General features: G+C 37.1%; 1 protein-coding gene across 13 annotated transcripts in view; it reads right to left on the minus strand.

Moving 5' to 3' along the window:
* The window catches only part of otofa (otoferlin a), a 66,436-nt gene that overhangs the window by 22,185 nt on the left and 23,770 nt on the right, over positions 1-20,481 (minus strand). For all 13 annotated transcript variants that reach the window (XM_084090361.1, XM_084090359.1, XM_084090369.1 and 10 more), the window contains exons 4-15: positions 18,491-18,590; positions 16,613-16,809; positions 4,605-4,678; positions 4,240-4,366; positions 3,678-3,732; positions 2,570-2,701; positions 2,251-2,313; positions 2,024-2,108; positions 1,785-1,944; positions 1,382-1,568; positions 782-968; positions 424-647 (exon numbers count right to left, since the gene is read on the minus strand). In XM_084090361.1, coding sequence (XP_083946487.1) covers positions 424-647; positions 782-968; positions 1,382-1,568; positions 1,785-1,944; positions 2,024-2,108; positions 2,251-2,313; positions 2,570-2,701; positions 3,678-3,732; positions 4,240-4,366; positions 4,605-4,678; positions 16,613-16,809; positions 18,491-18,590 — 1,591 coding nt within the window. The remainder of the gene's footprint in view (positions 1-423; positions 648-781; positions 969-1,381; positions 1,569-1,784; positions 1,945-2,023; positions 2,109-2,250; positions 2,314-2,569; positions 2,702-3,677; positions 3,733-4,239; positions 4,367-4,604; positions 4,679-16,612; positions 16,810-18,490; positions 18,591-20,481) is intronic.

Raw genomic sequence — 20,481 nt, forward strand, 5'->3', positions numbered from 1 at the left:
TCAGCATCCTATGTTTGCCTCTTCATCAAGTGTGATAACAAATCTTGCCCTTCAGTAAAATGTATCTGACAATCAATAATTGCTCCCAGAGGCCACACAAAATCACAGACAGCTGGACTCCCACATCTGCAATGACTTTTTGTCTGAGGACACAAAGCTTGGCCTTTTAATTTCCCAGTGGGCAGTTGATATTTCAATAATCTGGACTGAGCTGTAATCAATTTGTCTTCAGATATGGTACAAGAGGTTCTTGTCTGGGACAAGATGGAATTTGAGTTCAATTGTACAATATGTAGGCCCGCAGAATAACCAATGTGTAATGTCATGGTGGGACAGGTAAGTGTAGAGATTTCAGTACTGATCTCAAGAGAAATGTCACAGTGCTTTGACCTAATCTATTAAAAAGGAAATAAGGAATCTCACCTCTGAGATGTTGGACACTGGCTCCATTTGTACCTCAGTAGAGCTTATTATCTCTGCGGAAGTGGTGTCCAGGATCTCCACTGCGACACTAATGAGGAGGCGTGCCCTGAAGGAAACACCCTCCCCCAGCCCCTCGTTCAGGTCCTGGTGCTCATCCATCAGGGTGTAGTTACGGGTAGAACCATACATATTCACCCAAGCTGGGCCCATAGTGGGCAAGAACCCTGGGGAGAGATGGAAGAGGAGTCAATTCTCCTGTTTTTTGTTTAGTTTTTAGAGATCTGTTTATTTGCAACCACTGTTTATGGATGTACACACATTTAACTGTTAGTGATTCATTGGGACAGATAACCGTTACCTTTGTCTCCATCATTTGCAATCTTGCGTAGATCGATGAAATGGGTTCCTATGGCAACATCATTCACCTTATCTGAATCACGGATCTGAACTTTCAAACGCCTACACAAAGGTGGGAACATCTCAGTGAAGACTATTTGCTCATTCCAGATGGGCTCGTAGCTGCTCTTCTGAACTGAGGTTTTACCCTGCATGTGTAAGGTGTCATAAGAAATGTGTATAATTAAAAAAATAACGGTTGCAAAAAGGTGAGGAAATGGATCTATTTGTAGAAGTTTAAATATTAATTACCAAAAACTCAGAACTAGAAACAGAACAACCGTTAATATCGTGACGTGAACAGACAACGAACTTAAAGAAAGGCAGAGCTTAAATAACCAGACAAACTAATCAACTAAATGAATGACTGGTGTAACTGATTATAATAAAACAATGAAAAACCATGGAAAGTAACTAACAGAAAACTTGGACACATGACAAACCCACCCCACAAAAAACAAGAGAATCCCTTACAATAGTAATTTTTTCTCAATGTATAATATATAAAATGGGATGGATAAAAATATTGATCTCTTACTGAGTGTCTTCAGGACTTTCTCACCTTCTGCCCTGCAAACTGCACCAGGACATAAGGGTCCACAAGGTCCCTGTTCTCCCCGATAAAAGCTTTCTTCACGTTGGCCATGATGCTGGTGTTCATTTTAGGTAGTCCCTCAGCTCTATAAATCTTAACATAAAACCGAGCCCACTGTCTCTCTGATGGAACACCCTCCGGCAAGAGAAGATTCCTGTAATAGATCATAACACACATGAGAAAAGACCAACATGACACTCAAATAAATAAATGAACGAATGAATAAATAAATGTATAAATAAATCATTAGATGGTGTGGGATGCAGTTTAAACTTTTGTTCATGAACATTTGAGAATCTAAAGTACACTAAATGAATTAATAAATAAATACATGTATGAATATTTATGTATGAATATATCTGTTTCTGACCCCTCTATGTCATCCTCATCTGTTTCATTGGCCTTGTGGGGAGTCTTGATATTGTCTCCTTTTCCTACGACTGCAATGTCACACTTAACGTAGCCTTTGCCGCCAGCTGTGATGTCATCAGGGTCGGACAGCATTGCCCATTTGTGATGGAACTGATGCTCTGTAATGTACAAGTACCAATTAATAGTCTTTTTCCTATCTAATTAGTACATCTCTTACTTATTTCCAAGGTTACTGACCCGCTTGTGAGTAAACAGTTCCCACATCTAGTTTGAAGGTGCCTACCAGGGTGCCACTTCGCAGAAGGTTTTTAGAATGTATTACCTTAAATTTAGAACAGAAATACAACTCACTCAATTTACATCTGTTTTTTCCAATGGTTTTCATGGAGTTTTTATTTTATAATACGTTACAATCATCTGCTGGAAGATGTGAAAGATCATGAAAAGAGGATTAATCTACTGACTGATATCTTCAGGATCTTGTCAAACATGACATCTGGAGGCACGTGGAAGTCAAAGACAAAGTACTGTTGAAAGATAGAGAAAAAAATGGATATAATGTCTGGATATGAAGTTTATAAATCTAGGTTGTTTATCATACTGTATAAACAATGTGGGTGGATTTACGTGTTATTTAAGGATCGATACTGAAAAAGATCATGAAAAAACTACAAGATAGTGATTCTAATCTGTTATACACTGGACCTGTCAGTAAATAGACCACTAAAGTGTCTGAAATGACAGAAATCCTTTGCTCAGATTTTTCAGCAATGTGAACGTAACCTCATTGTAGTAGGGGCAGTTTGTGGACTCCTTCATTGATGTATACTTCTTTTCCTCTCCGATTTCCACACAAACCACAGGGTCCATGTTCAAACCAACCAACTGACGGGCCTCGATTACTGTAACACTGATCTGAAAGACATTTTAATTGGAATATTATCAAAATAAAACTGATATAAAAATAATAAATCTGGGGGGAAAAAACAGAATATAAACCACTCAGTTGGTGTGTGTCAGACGCTGATTAAGACCGATGAGGCTGTGTTTACATGGGAGTGCAATGTGTTAAGCCAAGAGCTAATTAGTTTGCTTTAGGGAATCAAATGACAAATGAGCTACAGTTTTCTATTGAATCACAGAATCATAAAGTAAATATCTGAGGCTGCATATGGACAAATAAAGTCAAACTTAGTCAATAGAAGGAAAATCCTAATACTTAATTTTAGTTTCAGTTTTTTAAGTGACCAGGGCCATCTAATTCAGGTTTGCACAGTTAAAATGAACTACCAAATTGCGTTCTCTCTCATTTCTGCTACATTTGTGCTGTCTTTATTATACACTCCAAAGTGACGAGTCGCATTTAAACAAATAAACTTCTCTCCACAGAAACTTGCTTCCAGAAGAATTCAGACAATAACAACACTTATTGCTGCAGTGAATTATTCTGCAAAGTGCAAACGAGTCCCAAAAGTTAATGTAGGAGAAAAAAGGAAAATCAAAGAGCTCTCAACTTCAAGCATAATATGAACAGCTTGAGATAAGGAAATAAAATAAAAAAGACCTAAAAACACTTACACAGCACACATATATGGATTACACAGTGCCAGAACTGAAACGAAATTGCAATTCAACAGCTCAACACAACAGCCATGCAGAGGACAATTAGTAAGCAAACATTAAAGGCTTCTCTGAAAAACTGAAGCTCAAGGCTGATGTTGTTTATTTGGGACGGCTCTGTATATTCAGGGCTTTCAGCAGAATGCACTACTCAAGGATAAATGCCACTGGTTTAACATGTCTGGTTGGCAATTTCAAGGCTGTGCTGTTACTGGGAATGTGGGAATGTTTTTTAGCCTGCCTCTCTGTCTGCTTTTGTCTCTCTTCATACCTGATAATCCACAGGACGCCCTGAACTGGGCTCCATCTTAATGTCAGGTTTTGATCTGAAAAACAAGAAGTGAAGATCAAACTTCATGAAATACATTTGAACTAGGCCTGTCCATTGATTAGTCGTTTTAATCAAATTAATTACATGTTAGTTGAACCAGGTCTCCAATGTGACTATTCAAATTGATCTCTATTAATCACATTATTATTATTATTTTATTAAAAATTACAAATAATAATTAAAATAACAAATAAAAATAAAATAAAAAAATTGCCAATTTCAATTTACAACTTTTTTTAAATTATTTTTACAAACTGTCTTGAGACTGTGTATTATTATTTTTTTAAATCACACAAAAGAACATTAAAGTGACAGGCCTAATTTAAACTCTATAAACTATTCTTTCTTTACAGAAGAACTGAACAAGATTTGAAAAAAAAAAAAAAGCTTTCAAAAAAAGAAATACTGAGGTTTTTCTTCACTGTGACCTTTTCAAAGGATGCAAACAGATAAACTTGTGTACTGCTTTAAAAATACACCATGTGCACATCAGATACGTGACCTTTTGTTGGAGACATTAGTGGTCACTGCAGTAACAGAGGCCAGTGATATGGTATCAGGGTCAAGCCCACCGCCCAGACGCATAGCCTTTCGATCCAGATCTTCTGCATCCAAAATGGCCGGGTCATCTGTGCACAAGAGCTGAGTTAATACTGCAAGATCTTTCCTATTGATGTCAAATGTAAAATCTCCAGTTTGCTTTGAGCACTAGAGTGACACAAAATATAGACACAAATTTGAGCACTAAAATGCAGACACAAATACTCAGTGAGATACTGTAAAAACCATTTCAGTTTGGTTCTGGTTTTCCTCTCTCAACTAATAAATAAATACATTTGCAACTCTCTAATGATCAGCGATATTTACCTCCTTTTTTGTGGTCATCTTTGGAGCTACGTGTCTTGCCCAGTTTCATGGCTGAAAACACTCCTTTTCCTGTCCTACAACATAAAACGAACATTTAGAAGGGCATGAATGGGGGAAAAAGGTCGCAATATGTGCACTGTGATTAGTTTTAAAATCACCACTACCTCTGATCCTCTCAAACGCTGAATAATTTATACCAGTTTAAACTAAGAAATAAGATTATGTTACATAGATACTGTATAAAAAGCAGTGACATTCCACAACTCAATAAAATAAATAATTAACACCAAGCTTACACATACTGTAGGTAAACAATGGATAGAAATTCAAATATCCAAATATTTTCCATATACAAATGTTTGCTCTCCAGGTGAAGTTTTATCTTTTATTTACACATTAAAAAAACTGTTTATTCTTTTATAGACAGTGCTGGAGTGCAATCAAATAATCACTGCTGGAGCACGATAAGTTTTCCCATGATGGAAACTTTCTGTGATATTTATCACTCAGACGAGACACTCGTTTCAACAGCGAGACCCCACTCACAATAGCCCCAGTGGTGTCCAATAACTCTGCACTGATATTATGGTGATTAGATATCAGTTCTACAAAGGCCTGATGATGTCACAGGCCGGCTGGACAAATAATGGTCCTTAATTATTCAACAAGATGGACACAATTCTCCAATTAGCTGTGATCTGTGGATATAGATACTTTCTCAGGACAAGATGAAAGAAATCCCGATCGTTTTGTTCCTTTATTTCCTTTGATCATTTTAAACAGAGTGAAAATGTATCAGGATCACAGTGAATTCTCCATTATTGGGATGAATTACGTAAATCACCAATCAGGACTGTCTTTCCAGTCCAAGAAATGCAGTTACTTATTTCAACATTTTCAAACATTATTCTGTAATTTAGTCTCTATTTGCATCTCAGTCTTGGTGGAAGCATATCCTCTGGAATCTGTTTCGCTGAATCTTTGTCGTCATCTCAAAGTGACAGTGAGGAAAAAGTCTTTAGAACTTGCAAGTTTTTATCCATTAGTAGAAATTAAGATTTTTTTTTCTTCTAGAAGTCCAGCAATTAACTTTTTAAAGGGGGACTATTCATAAGTTAAACACCCCTCTAAAATACATACTGAGCCAAACATGAAGTTATATCAAACAAAAGAGTATATCTTTTCTATATCAAAATATAGAAATGACATAAGGTATTCATCAGGCATGTTTTCAGGGTGCAACAGGTCACTTAGTGCATGACTGAATATATATAATAAAACGCAAAATTAAGCTTTCAAAAGTTTTTCTTATTAACAGAACTCACGGATTTAGCAGGTTTATTTGAACAAGTCTATGAACTGCAAAACAGAAGGAACTAGTTTACATTAACATTGCTATGAACTCCCCAACAAAAAACACATATACAGGATACTCACCAAACGCTGACAACCACCAATAGAGAAATATGTGTACTGAGCCAACTGGGGTAAAAAAAGAGCGGTATTCCTGACTAGAGTGTGTACTACATGTCCATTTTTAGTGGCTAGTCCAGATCAAAGTAAAAAATAAAAATAGGCGTCCACAATAAGGGAGAACTTGAGATGAAGACCAGGTATGAGTGAAAAAGTAACAGGAGAGTGTGTGACCTCACACAGATACACACACACACACACACACACACACACACACACACACGACAACACTCACTCACTCACTCACTAACTGACACTCACTCACTCTCACTCTCTTACAGATGTGTGCGATACAATTACTCATATTACATTAAGTAAATTACTGTTCTATAAATCTACATACACTACTGTTAAAAAAATGCGGGATCAGACTCAGTAAGTTTTTTGTTTGTTTGTTTGTAATGAATACATTTATTCAGAAAGGATGCCTTAAATTGATCAATACTTAGTGATCATGTCATTTACTGTATACAAAGCAGTCATATATATATAATACAAACTATGCAACATCTTTGTTTACTATTCTATAATAATTATATATAATAATAATTATTAATAATTATATAATAATTATATGTTTACTATTCTATATAATATATATATATAGATCAATATTTTCCATTTTTCCCATTCTGCAAGTATGATTCATTTTACCAATTATAAATGTGCTGTATTAACTGTCTTGGCTTATCAGATGTACAAATTAACTGTAACTGGACATAATAGTTTCTTAACCTAAACAATGTCATGTTGGGGTCACCACAAAAACACACACAAAAAACAAAACAAAAAATCAAACATAGAATCCAGACTATGCTGATTAGTTTGGACAAAATCGAGAAGAAAAGACTGGATTGTATCAAGACATGATAAGGTAACCTAACACTAATTAAATGATTTTTAGAGCGTGATGAGACCAGCTCTGTTTAATCTAAGGCTTCACTTCAGCAGTCAAGGAGAAACAGGCAACCCACAGCACAATCCACAGCACTAACAACAGCGGTTCTCCAGGTCTTTGGGACTTGTTGGAGCTAATTCTGTGTCATATGCAATATCCTTACCCAGTACTTCCTTTATGTAGGGCAGACTTTCAGCACTGACTGTTTAGTCAAGAAAGGATGGTCAGGAAACCATCAGTCTGACAGACAGCGTTGCTACAGAGAACAAAGCCAGAGTCTCAGATTGCGCTTTGAGATGCACACAATGGAGGCGGCACTATTGTGAATGCCTAGGAGAAGGACATTTGTGGACACTGTCAGTCTTTAAAGTACTTGAGACAAATAAATAACATGTTTAATTCCATCATTAAATGCCAAATTCTGCACTTTCATGTGGTTTTCATATGGTCAGCTCTGTCTATCTACATTGACTGTCCCTTAAGAAGTTAAACCTTTACAAAACGACAAACCAAATTTGATAAAGACTGTAATCCCTCTTCCCCCTGTTTACTGAATAATGACCTTTGCATATTATTTAGTGTGTGGGGTGAGCTCAGGTGACAATTTATATTTTATGAGCCAAGATGCTGAACTGGGACACACAATAAGTCACTGATCACTTTATTTCTAAACCCTGTTTAAGAATTATGACCTGTACCATAATACAAGCAATGCAACAACTGTCAACACAATATAAAAGAAGGGAACATGACATCTAGGAGAGAGATGAGAAAGGAACTTCATTTGTATTCACTGGCATTTAGACATGATGGAATATGAGCACAAATCGAGCTGATACAGCCCACCCTTGACAGGGTATAGCGGGAAGGGTTTGTCACTGATTTTGGCGGCTTCTTGCTGGCCAGTGAAGACATGGTAAGTAAGCAGTGAAGACATGGTAAGTAAGCATCATGGCATTGTTGTGGCAGATTCTGCTCCCTCAGCTGGAACTGTGGTCTCTAGGGGCCTACCTGTTGAAAGGGAGAGTCTGATTGTAGCTACAATACAAAGCGCTTGCATTTTGAAGTGCGTTGCATTGAAGTAGCACGTATTTGAAGCTTGGTGTGGGCGAAGATCTTCATTGTCGTATCAATTGTGGGGATACTGATTTCTTTTCCGAAGGAAGGTCACTCCCATACCACGCTGGAAGTTTATTGGACAACCATTTCGACTTGTCATGAGGGCATTAATGCTTGCCTTTCAGTTCCTTAAAGATCCGGATATATTTAATTTTCCACGTTACACTGGAGAGCACAAGCCTTTCAAACTATGCTCCTTTGGCTGTGTGCATGGAAAGACAAAGTGCGCACACGCCAAACATCTAGCAGATTTGGTTTTCAAGCGCTCAAGTCACTCGCACATGCGCTTTTGTACGAGCACCATCCATGCTGTCACAAAAATTGGGCTGCACGTGGATGTTGTGAGTGGACCATCCGCGGACCATCCTGTTGACAAAAAATACGTCACGTGGAAAGTGCGCATCCAATTTGCGTTTGTTGGTGTTGTATCCGAATGTGGCGTATACGCCTAAAGTCATGTTGGGAGTGCACTCTCTTTCGAGCTGCCTGTCCTGTAAAATCTCTGACTCAGAGGAAGACATGAGACTTGCTTCGTGCCCTGTGCAGGGTGTACGCAGGTACATTGAGCAGATGCAGGTTGTGCACTCGTCTGACAAGGTTTTGTCATCTTTTCCAAAACAGGCAGTGGGATGCTGCTATCTAAGCAATGTCTTTCACACTGGATTGTAGAAAGCTATGTCCATAGCATATAAGGAGTTGGTTCTGCCTGCCGGGGTGTGTGTCCACTCTACGAGGAGCATGGGAATGTCATGGGCTTGGTTTAAGATTTTCGTGCGCCTGCCAGTTGGGCATCACTGCACACATTTGTCCAATTTACCGACTAGATGTCACTGTGGTGATGGTAACTCAGTCCATGCTCACCACAGGGGTATTTTAACCAGTGGACGTTGCTACCTTGAGAAAGGAATAGGGGTATGTGCCGGTGCTGGTCCCTTACGTTAAATTCAGCGAATTTGTGGGGCATGAATATATGTTCCATAGTCATGTGTTGTACCGAGTGAACCGACTGAATAAGAACGTTGAGTTACGCATATAACTACTGTTCCTAGAAGGAGGGAAACGAGGAACAACACGTCTGAGCCCTGCACAGTCTGAGGCTTGGTGAAGAGCAGGACTGAACAAAGGGAATGAAGCATGCGACTGCATTTATATGCTGTGTGCTTAAACCCGCCCACGTCATCATGCGTCATTATCCTTTCAGGTGTGAATAAAGGTGTCTTCAGCAAATGGCACAAGAGCGCAATATCCCATAGTCAAGGTTCAAGGGTTAAAGGGTATTTTATTGTCATTCCATACACATTTTTACATGAAGGAACTAAACTAAGTATTAAGGTCCTGGTCAAAACACAAGATAAAAAAATTTTATCCAATAAAAACATTAGAAACTAGGTTGTATGTCTAAGCAGCTTCGTCAATAAATAACATAATAGCAATAAAAAACTAGAACAGACAATGCAAGAATAAAAACAGTGCAATAATTAGTAATAAATTAGGACATAAATAGTCATATTATTGCACATAAAATGTCTAAATAATACTGTTATTAAAAAACGAAACGAAAAAAAACATTGTAACTGTATTACACATGCTCGTATCTATATTATTGCATGCAGATTATAAGAGCAAGAATTTGTCAGTTGAACAGCCTCTGGAAAAAAACTGTTCCTGAGCTTAGTTGTTCCTGCCCGGATGGAGAGCAGCCTTCTTCCTGAGGGAAGCTGGGCAAACAGTCCATAGGCAGGGTGGGACGAGTCCTTAATAATACTGGCAGCCCTGTCCTTACATCTACTACTGTAAATATCCTCAATTGTTGTAAAACTGCCACCAGTAATCCACTGTGCCGATTTCACCACACGCAGTGGAAGAACAGTCATGTGCTGTACCTTGTTTCCCTCCTTCTGGGAACAGTAGTTATATGCATAACTCAATGTTAAGTCTTTATGAGTGAGTCATTGAATCATTCATTCAAACCAATTTAAAAAATAAACAAATAATTCATTCAAATTAATTAAATATTTTTAAAATAGACTGCAGCAATTAACATTTTGTCAGGAAAATACATGTTATTTTGTTTAGTTGTCTATTCAGAAATTGTTATCTCATTTTAAACAAACAAAAATTATTATTCTCAATTCATCCAGAATTGTGCAGCTCTACGCACACATAAATATATTCAAATCCTCAAATATATGTATAGAAATGGCATAATGCAGTACTCCAAGACTACAAAAAACATAAAGCAAGATTTAACATACACTACCGTTCAAAAATTTGGGGTCGGTCCAAATCTTTTTTGTTTTTGAAAGTGTCTTAGACTCACTTAGGCAGCATTTATTTGATCAACATTACAAAACAGTAATATGAAAAACAGTGAAATGAAACATTATCACAATTTAAAATAACTGTTTTCTATTTTAATGTATTTTAAAATGTAACTTATTCCTATATATATGGTAACGCTGAATTTTCAGCATCATTACTCTAGTCTTCAGTGTCACATGATCCTTTAGAAATCATTCTAATGTGCTGATTTGATGCTCAAGAAACATTTCTTATTATTATCCAAGTTGAAAACGGTGTGCTGCTTAATATACCATGATGCGTTTTTTTTTTTTCAGGATTTTTGATGAATATAAAGTTTAAAAGAACAACATTTATTTTAAATAGAAATTATTTGTAACATTATAAATATCTTCACTGTCACTTTTGATCCATTTAAAGCATCCTTGCTGAAAAAAATGTCCACTAAGTATGTGTGTGATCATGCAGCTAAAATAGAGAAAATCATTTGTGTCAATGAAAAGTATCTGTGTATATCACTGGCCATTTCTCAACCATGACATGGAATAAATACATAGCAATACATTTAAACAGAGATAAATGGGATGCATTGAAAAGCATAAAGCAGCACAATGAATTATGTATCACTCAAGTGCAGGAGATCTATTGGTGTCTGATGTGAGTTTCTCTGGCGACAAAAACTGAGCTAAAACTCAATGCCTGTTCTTTATTTCAAATCACTGATCAGAACAAAGATGTGGCGTAACGTACAGTAACATTGACAATTACTTTTTCCCACAAAGGTTCACTCCAAAATCCTAAATATAATGCACATTTTAAACAATTAGACAGTTTAAACCTTATTCCAGAGACATTAATACACTAAAGTGTTTGTTTTAACGAGTCTCATTTGAATTTGTATTGCAATTTTTTGTTTACAGCAATGCGTAAATGAATAAGAAGCACAATTCTGTTTCATCAGTCACACTCTATTAAAGTAATGAATTCTTGAATAACGAGCACATTTGAGCTTTTGTGCCCTAGTTTTTAAAGTGTGTGGGGGGTTCAAAGTGACAGTTTTATGCAAGTAGGAGACAAGAACAAAAGAATGGAGCAATGGAGGCTGAACATTAGACTGCAACGAAGACAACAAACTGAACCACTAGAGTAATGCAACAGCTCTAAAGTGATAAACCTCCCTGCGAAAATCCCTTTGTTCTGTAAAGTTTAATTTGGCTGCAAGCTTTCGCCCGTCATTGCCCCGAGCTCAGGAGAAGAATGCTTTCGCTCTCATGAAAGCACCTCATCTAATGCTGAAAGTAAACATACAATGCTCTCTATATGATAATGATGTTGTACACAAAAGGCTGATAGAAGCTGGATGGTCCAATTGAGGTATCAAAAGCTTTTTCAGGTAATTTCAATGATGCAGGTGCTTTTGAGGAGCTCTTCAAATGACATGTAAAGAAAAGAACAAAACCCTTATAAAATGATGGAAAACAAAGGACTGTAGATACAGTGAGGAAAATAAGTATTTGAACACCCTGCTATTTTGCAAGTTCTCCCACTTAGAAATCATGGAGGGGTCTGAAATTGTCATCGTAGGTGCATGTCCACTGTGAGAGACATAATCTAAATATTTTTAACTATTTATTTGTATGATACAGCTGCAAATAAGTATTTGAACACCTGAGAAAATCAATGTTAATATTTGGTACAGTAGCCTTTGTTTGCAATTACAGAGGTCAAACGTTTCCTGTAGTTTTTCACCAGGTTTGCACACACTGCAGGAGGGATTTTGGCCCACTCCTCCACACAGATCTTCTCTAGATCAGTCAGGTTTCTGGGCTGTCGCTGAGAAACACGGAGTTTGAGCTCCCTCCAAAGATTCTCTATTGGGTTTAGGTCTGGAGACTGGCTAGGCCACGCCAGAACCTTGATATGCTTCTTACAGAGCCACTCCTTGGTTATCCTGGCTGTGTGCTTCGGGTCATTGTCATGTTGGAAGACCTAGCCTCGACCCATCTTCAATGCTCTAACTGAGGGAAGGAGGTTGTTCCCCAAAATCTCGCAATACATGGCCCCGGTCATCCTCTCCTTAATATAGTGCAGTCGCCCTGTCCCATGTGCAGAAAAACACCCCCAAAGCATGATGCTACCACCCCCATGCTTCACAGTAGGAATGGTGTTCTTGGGATGGTACTCATCATTCTTCTTCCTCCAAACATGTTTAGTGGAATTATGACCAAAAAGTTCTATTTTGGTCTCATCTGACCACATGACTTTCTCCCATGACTCCTCTGGATCATCCAAATGGTCATTGGCAAACTTAAGACGGGCCTTGACATGTGCTGGTTTAAGCAGGGGAACCTTCCGTGCCATGCATGATTTCAAACCATGACGTCTTAGTGTATTACCAACAGTAACCTTGGAAACGGTGGTCCCAGCTCTTTTCAGGTCATTGACCAGCTCCTCCCGTGTAGTTCTGGGCTGATTTCTCACCTTTCTTAGGATCATTGAGACCCCACGAGGTGAGATCTTGCATGGAGCCCTAGTCCGAGGAAGATTGACAGTCATGTTTAGCTTCTTCCATTTTCTAATGATTGCTCCAACAGTGGACCTTTTTTCACCAAGCTGCTTGGCAATTTCCCCGTAGCCCTTTCCAGCCTTGTGGAGGTGTACAATTTTGTTTCTAGTGTCTTTGGACAGCTCTTTGGTCTTGGCCATATTAGTAGTTGGATTCTTACTGATTGTATGGGGTGGACAGGTGTCTTTATGCAGCTAACGACCTCAAACAGGTGCATCTAATTTAGGATAATAAATGGAGTGGAGGTGGACATTTTAAAGGCAGACTAACAGGTCTTTGAGGGTCAGAATTCTAGCTGATAGACAGGTGTTCAAATACTTATTTGCAGCTGTATTATACAAATAAATAGTTAAAAAATCATATATTGTGATTTCTGGATTTTTTTTTTTAGATTATGTCTCTCACAGTGGACATGCACCTACGATGACAATTTCAGACCCCTCCATGATTTCCAAGTGGGAGAACTTGCAAAATAGCAGGGTGTTCAAATACTTATTTTCCTCACTGTATTTCACACACTTACGCCTGTTTCACACATACTCCGTTTGCAGTGCGCTTTTTTTTCCGTACCATGTTAACAGGTTAGAGATTTCACACTGCACGCGGATGCGGTCCGGCAATGCGTTCCAGGTGCGGTAGGTATACAGCAATATATATTTAAAAAATATTTAAATGCAAAAGAAAAGGTATGAGAAAGGTATGTTTTAATTAAAAATGTTTGCTATGTTAACATAAGTAGGCCTACATGTTTAAATGTTTTGCCACTTGCTTGAGCAACCAACTTAATATATAAATCTATACAGAAGTAATACATTGATTGAATAATTCATTTTTTAAATGTAGGCCTATTGAGTTTAAACGTCTGTGAAAGAGTGTAGACCTATAACTACTGTGTACAAATAGAATCCCAATGCTGAAACTTTTTTATATTAGGCCTATTTTATAAAAGACGCTGACAATTAAATTTTGATTTGAAATAAAAAATAGAGAATAAATGTTGTGTTTGTGGTACAGCCGTAGATCAGTTGCGCACTGCTCCTGCGCCACATATACGCACCGCAACACGGAGAACACTCTAGAACACACGGAGAACACTCTAGAACACACGGAGAACACTCTAGAACACACGGAGAACACTCTAAAAAATACTGGGTTGTTTCAACCCAAATTTGGGTCAACTATGGACAAACCCAAACAATGGGTTAAAAATGTAATTTAAAAATTTAACCCAACGGCTTGGTTTGTCCAGAGTGTAACAGTGCTTACAATGAGAAAATAGCAATGCAAATCCATCACAGCCATTTAAATCTAGCCTTGGATATGTCATACTTATTCCAATACTTAAATGTAGTTGCTGGAAAGTTAAGAATTTACCTACTTTTTGGCAAATAGACAAACACGATTGGAGATGTTGGTCAGAGCCGTCCTGCAATTCACAAGAGGGCTTTGCCTGATGCGAAATAAAATATTTCAGTCAGTGTTTGTTGTGGATAATAATTCTTTAAAAAAAATGTATTAGGCATACTCTTTTTCCTGCAACTGTGCATGGACATTAGACTGTCACATACAGAATATCTAAGTATGTAAGGTGCCTTTTCAGTGCAAGTTCAATTACCCACAAACTCATGACTCTATAGGGAAAAAAACTAGAAAGAGAAAAAGCAGAGATGTGTTGGAAGAGAGAGAGAGAGAGAGAGAGAGAGAGAGAGAGAGAGAGAGAGAGAGAGAGAGAGAGAGAGAGGGTGAGAGAGAGAGGTGGAGATGAGAGAGGGGTCTAGTCATTAGAGAGGACTAGCATTTACTTCAGATCTGAAGTTTCACTACATTCCACTGGCTTCTGGCAACTTCAGCTGTACAACACACACACACACACTTTCTTTATAGAGAAACTCCAAAAAAGCTAACACACACTTTTAGAACTAAAACTTCGAACTTTTCAACTAAGACTTGTAATCAATAATGAAACAGCACCAGGAATTAAGTTCAAGTGAGGACAGTGGGTAACATTATTAAAAAGGCAAATGTCATGTATTTAACATGCCTGAATTAACATGACTACATTAGGTTGCTGTAATGTTAAAGTGTCTAAAAGAAATATCTCAAAATATTTTTTTTCAGTGTCCAGATTGTCCAACTTTTCTAATTAGATACATAAATACATACCTTTTCTAATTAATATTAATTATTCAAAGAGTTAAAGATGCTGACTGCTGTGAAAATAGTACAAAAGCCAAACTCTCTGAAAAAAAAAAAACATGTTCAATTATATTCAGTTCAGCACTACGAAGATGCTTGGAATACAAAGCATAAGCATGTCTCAAGTCTTTGAAGATGTTGCAAACTCTTGGTGTGAGCTAAAAAATCATCTATAAAGCATCAAAGACATTGGTTTTGTGCTCACTTCTGGTCAGAAACAGGAAATATGTTGTCTACGGACTCCACACGCTTTACTTGGGAGAAAATAAGCTGACTCTGGTGTGTGTGTGTGTGTGTGTGTGTGTGTGTGTGTGTGTGTGTGTGTGTGTGTGTGTGTGTGTGTTTGTTTGTTTGTTTGTCTGACTAAGTAGCTGTCATCTATGCCAACTTCGCAATGCATAATAAACTATCACATTACATCCTATTTATTCAGACCTGAACGTTTCCTTCGCTTCTCCTTTCCCTGTCTCTTCTCATTTACCGTTACCATCTGCAGTTAATTAATGCTAAATTAAAATATGCTTAAGTTGCTTTATTAGTATCATGCATGAATATAAGGCCTATTTCCAGAGGCAACATGAACAGAATAGCGTATAGATACAAACTGTCTCAAACATCACTTCATCTCATGACAGTGAAGGCATGAGAAGTTGCAGTTATACAGAAGAATGTGAAGTTTAAATGAAGACAAAATTATAGAGAAATGAGAAGGCAAGCAAGGTGAATCAGGACAGATAAAAACATCACCTTTCATCACTTGCTTAAGTGAACATGAATCTAAAATTCCAGAATCACTATTTGTTTCGATAATAATGTGACTTGTTGTTTGAACAATTACTAATTAATTGCCATCATCAAATACAATATCTAAATGAAACAAGGCTTTCAAAACAATCCAAACAACCATTCAAAAGCACTAAAAATCTCTATTGTAGCTGCTCTAATTTTCCTAATAGTACCTTTTAACAACTCCCCCTAACATTAATCATTCATACACATCAGTATGTAAACATATCCACCACTAATGGTGCCCACGCACAAACCATGATGGAATAGTGTTGTGTCTGTATATGGTTATAATTTATGGATTAAATGCCCTGTGGAGACTGAAAGGCTTAGAGGAAATCAATACATCCCACACATTTAACTTGTCCATTCATTACTCAGCAAAAATTGATATAATATACATATATGTTTATATAGCACTGTGGTCCTGTGAGGCAAGACGTTTTTTCCATTGTATATCTCTATACAGAGGAATGCTATTAAAACTCTCTTGACTTGACATGTCAAATACAGTACAATAATAAATATGCAAGAATGCTTAATCTAATTTCCTCCTCATCATCTTCTTCATCACAGTTATCTGTGCAATATAAGCCACTACATACCGAGGGTGATGATGATGATGAGGGTGATTGTGTTAACAGTGATCGGCTAAGAAGACACACTCACTTGCGGAATGTGGGAATGCCGTGGATAGATCGTCCAGGTGACGTTCCGGAGCTCAGGCTGCGTCCAGATAGTAAACTGTCTGTCTCAAATTGAAAGGTTCCATCACAGTCATCTGGAACATCAAGGAATTCACCATCGCTCCACACCTTCACACTCCCGTCCATGGTCTGATATTTGATCTCTATGGAAATATTTGTCTGAAATACAACAACAAAAAAGTTGAAAATGAATTATGCATATACAGTATGTCATATGCCCAGTAAAAACTTGAATATATAAGGCATGTCTATCTTTTTCAAGTGGACTACTGAATAATATAATATAATAACATAAATATGATGGTCTTTTTGTGCATGTTCTTTCAAGTAAGCTTCTGAACAAAAAACAAAATTGATTTTTTAACAAGAATACACTAATTCACAAGCAATAAAGACACTTGTCTAACCCAGACACAACTTTTAAGCTGAAGAGAGGTAGAACAATAAGGTTCAGGTTAGGTGTTAGGGTTAAGTGCTAAGGTTAGGGTCATGCTAGCTAACCCATGTGGCAGTCTGTCAGCATCAGTTACCCTTTCCTTCTCATGTTTACAATCTCATTAAAAGGAACAAGGAACAATTTAGCCTCAGTCCAGCTTATCTCTGTCAACTGCCTGATGGTCACTTCTCCCAGGGGTACATGTCATACAAAAGGGAGAACCTGAGCCCTGGAACAGCTTTACTTAGATATAACCCCTGCTTTAATTAAACAAGACAAATTTCAAGCTTTGCTGAGGTCTCAGTGGTTGACCAGTGGTTTATAGTTTGTGCACAGTGTAAGTACAAGTGGATCAAGTTGCATGAAAGCATGTATCATGATCTCATTTTTCCATAAAATAAAAGTTGCTTAACAAACATTACAATAGTGTCAGAATTGCATTGGATCAAGGATGAAATGGGTAGAAGTGGAGGAGAAACATCTGACATATCGTCACTCAATACTGTGTGACAAGTTTAAGACTTACTTTTCTTGGTAATATATCCAATAAAACATGTATGTTCATGGCTCATTTTTTGGAAAGTTTTCTGTTTTTCTAGCAACAATGTTTTAATTTATACTTTGACAAAGTTTGAGAGAGCTTTTATTCAGTGTCCTGGAAAACGAATGAATGACTGCATAGCCTTAAGCAAGATAAAACATGAGCAAGAACCAGCCAGTGATCACCATGCATTGTGTTGCATAACAGCTTTGACATTTTAACAATAACTCTTCCTGTGTTGTGCCGTAAAAAGGTGGGCAGATAATGAAAGTGTTGACAGTTTAAAGGAAGTTAATGTAACAAATTTAGGCATGTGAACAGATCGTTTCTGGCACAGTGTGTAAGACAAACACTTACTACTCCTTACAATAAAGTCAATTAAAGTCACAAACAAGTTACTTTTGGAAGTTGCATTTAAGATTCACTTAGTTCAAAAATATTTTAAAGGAGCAATAATCAAACTGGTAAGATCTTAAGTGATAAGATTAGCAAGAGTCAAAGGAAGCTTAATGGAGAAAATAAGTTTAATATTAAAGTTACATGATACATTTCCTTTATTATCGAGCTGCTATTCTGACACATAGGGATGAGCCCCTACAGAAATCAACTTGCACATGATGGTGGATATCAGAGAGAGCGAGAGAGAGAGAAATAAAACTGTATAGTTCCTTATAGCCTCCGAGTAGACATGTAACCATGACAACGATGGTTTTGTGCAAGTTGTGCAAAGCTAGACCCTCTGGTGAAATATGTGAATGGATGTTTTTGTGAGTGGGTGTGTTATATGAAAAAAAGAGCATTTCTGATCTGTCAGACCAGAAGAAAAACAAGCACATGCACTGTCTGCAATCCTCACGTCTCACCCGTATGGCTGTGTTATTGTCGTCAATAAGAGTGTCAGACACCTCCAAGTGACCCTCCTCCACCACCTTCTGTAGAACCATGCGGAAAGTGCCAATTAACCTGCAAACAGAAAAAGTTCGGTCAGACAGTTGTGTTAAATAACGATCTAACACTTTGGTCTGACCCGATGTGCACTGAGCTTGTAAGGGTGGTGAGGGAGATACACTGCGACAGCTACAAAGAGCTTGTGAAAAATACCAACACTGTTATCACACACACAAATACATATGTGACTCCATACATGATTTTTTATATATATATAAAAAAAACTATATAAATATATATATATATATATATATATATATATATATATATATATATATATATATATATATATATATATATATATATATAAATTATATAAATATATATAAAAAAATAACTGTTTTCTATTTAAATCTATTTTAAAATGTCATTTATTTCTGTCATGGCAAAAGCTGAATTTTCAGCAGTCAGCATCATTACTCCAGTCTTCAGTGTCACATGATCCTTCAGAAATCATTCTCATATGCTGAATCGCTGCTCAAGAAACATTTCTCGCTATATTCACAGATGAAAATGGTTTCGCGCTATATTCACAGATGAAAAAGAAACCAACATAATTTTTTTGAGGATTATTTGATGAACAGAGTAAAAAAAAAAAAAGTTTTAAAAAAAATTTGCATTTATTTGAAACAATGTAAAAGTCTTTACTGTGATTATATTTTGGCCTTGCTAAGTATTAATTTCTTTAAATAAAAAAAATCTTACTGACCCCAAACAGTAGTGTAATTCTGTGAGTGAAAGTGTCTGATAATAGTGTTGGTCGTGTGATTTCAACAAAACGGCTTTTATTAGACTACTGAAATGTCTGGACTTGATTTTTCAAAAGCATTATATATTTATTGTTTATAAGGAAAAACATACTGAGTGCACCTTTAACAGAATTAAAGGGCAGTTTAATTTCTTTACTACCAGCTGCAATCACTCCTAGGGACACAAACACATGCTTTTTATGTAACCACAATGTCTGTTTTGAGTTTAGAGGAATAAAGACTCACAAATCTAGACACAAGAAGATCAACAAACACATGCGAGATAGGAATGGCTATTTTTTTCTGCTTGTTAACTCATCTCTCGGTATGAAAAGTGACAGGCAGTGAACAAAAGCAATCAGGAACTCTGGACTGACCAATTAAATGCCACATGTAGTTAGCTTACACACACTCTCTTGTCTATTACTGCATCACTGTCTAAGACAAAGACAGGCGGGCCTATCCATGTAGTCAGAAAATTTGATGAGAAAACAAACCGCTAACAGTTTTAGCACCTGCCTCTGAGCTACAGCTGTATTCGGATGCGAAAACACACTCAGTCTGCACCATTGTTCATCTAGAGGGACTCGATAAAGGAAAAGAGACCATTGTGATTGATATGCGACCAGTTCAGTGGCGAAATGATGGCTTTGTGACTGTCTATGAACTGCATGCATCCACGGGTGAATAATTCACTGATCCTGGATCAGGTTCTGGCTCGCGATCAACTTTTCTAAAGATCCCTCATACATTATTGATCCTCTGAACAAACAACAGACAATTGACTTTCATCTGCTCCATAATTTACTGTCCTGCCTTGACAAGTCCATTCTCTTTTTTTGGAGAGGTTAGAACATCAACAGTTAATCCCATGTTGCTTTTCCATGAATTTTCTACAGTATATTAATACCAATTTAGAATTGATCTTATGATACATGCAAGTTGATTCAGATCAGATGTCCTAAATGATAATTGTAAGTATTTCCGACTTATTTATACTACTTAACTGGGTTTTTTTTTTTAATCCTTCAAAATGTACTGTTACTGTGAAGACTATAACCACAATATAAATTGAGGGGGACAATGAGCATTTCTTCTGTTGAAAATGGGGAGCAAAAATAACTGACGGCAGGGATGTATTTAACACAGAGGAGATG

The sequence above is a fragment of the Abramis brama genome (assembly GCF_963993115.1).
Source record: "Abramis brama genome assembly, chromosome: 18".
In the NCBI taxonomy this organism is placed as follows: Eukaryota; Metazoa; Chordata; class Actinopteri; order Cypriniformes; family Leuciscidae; genus Abramis; species Abramis brama.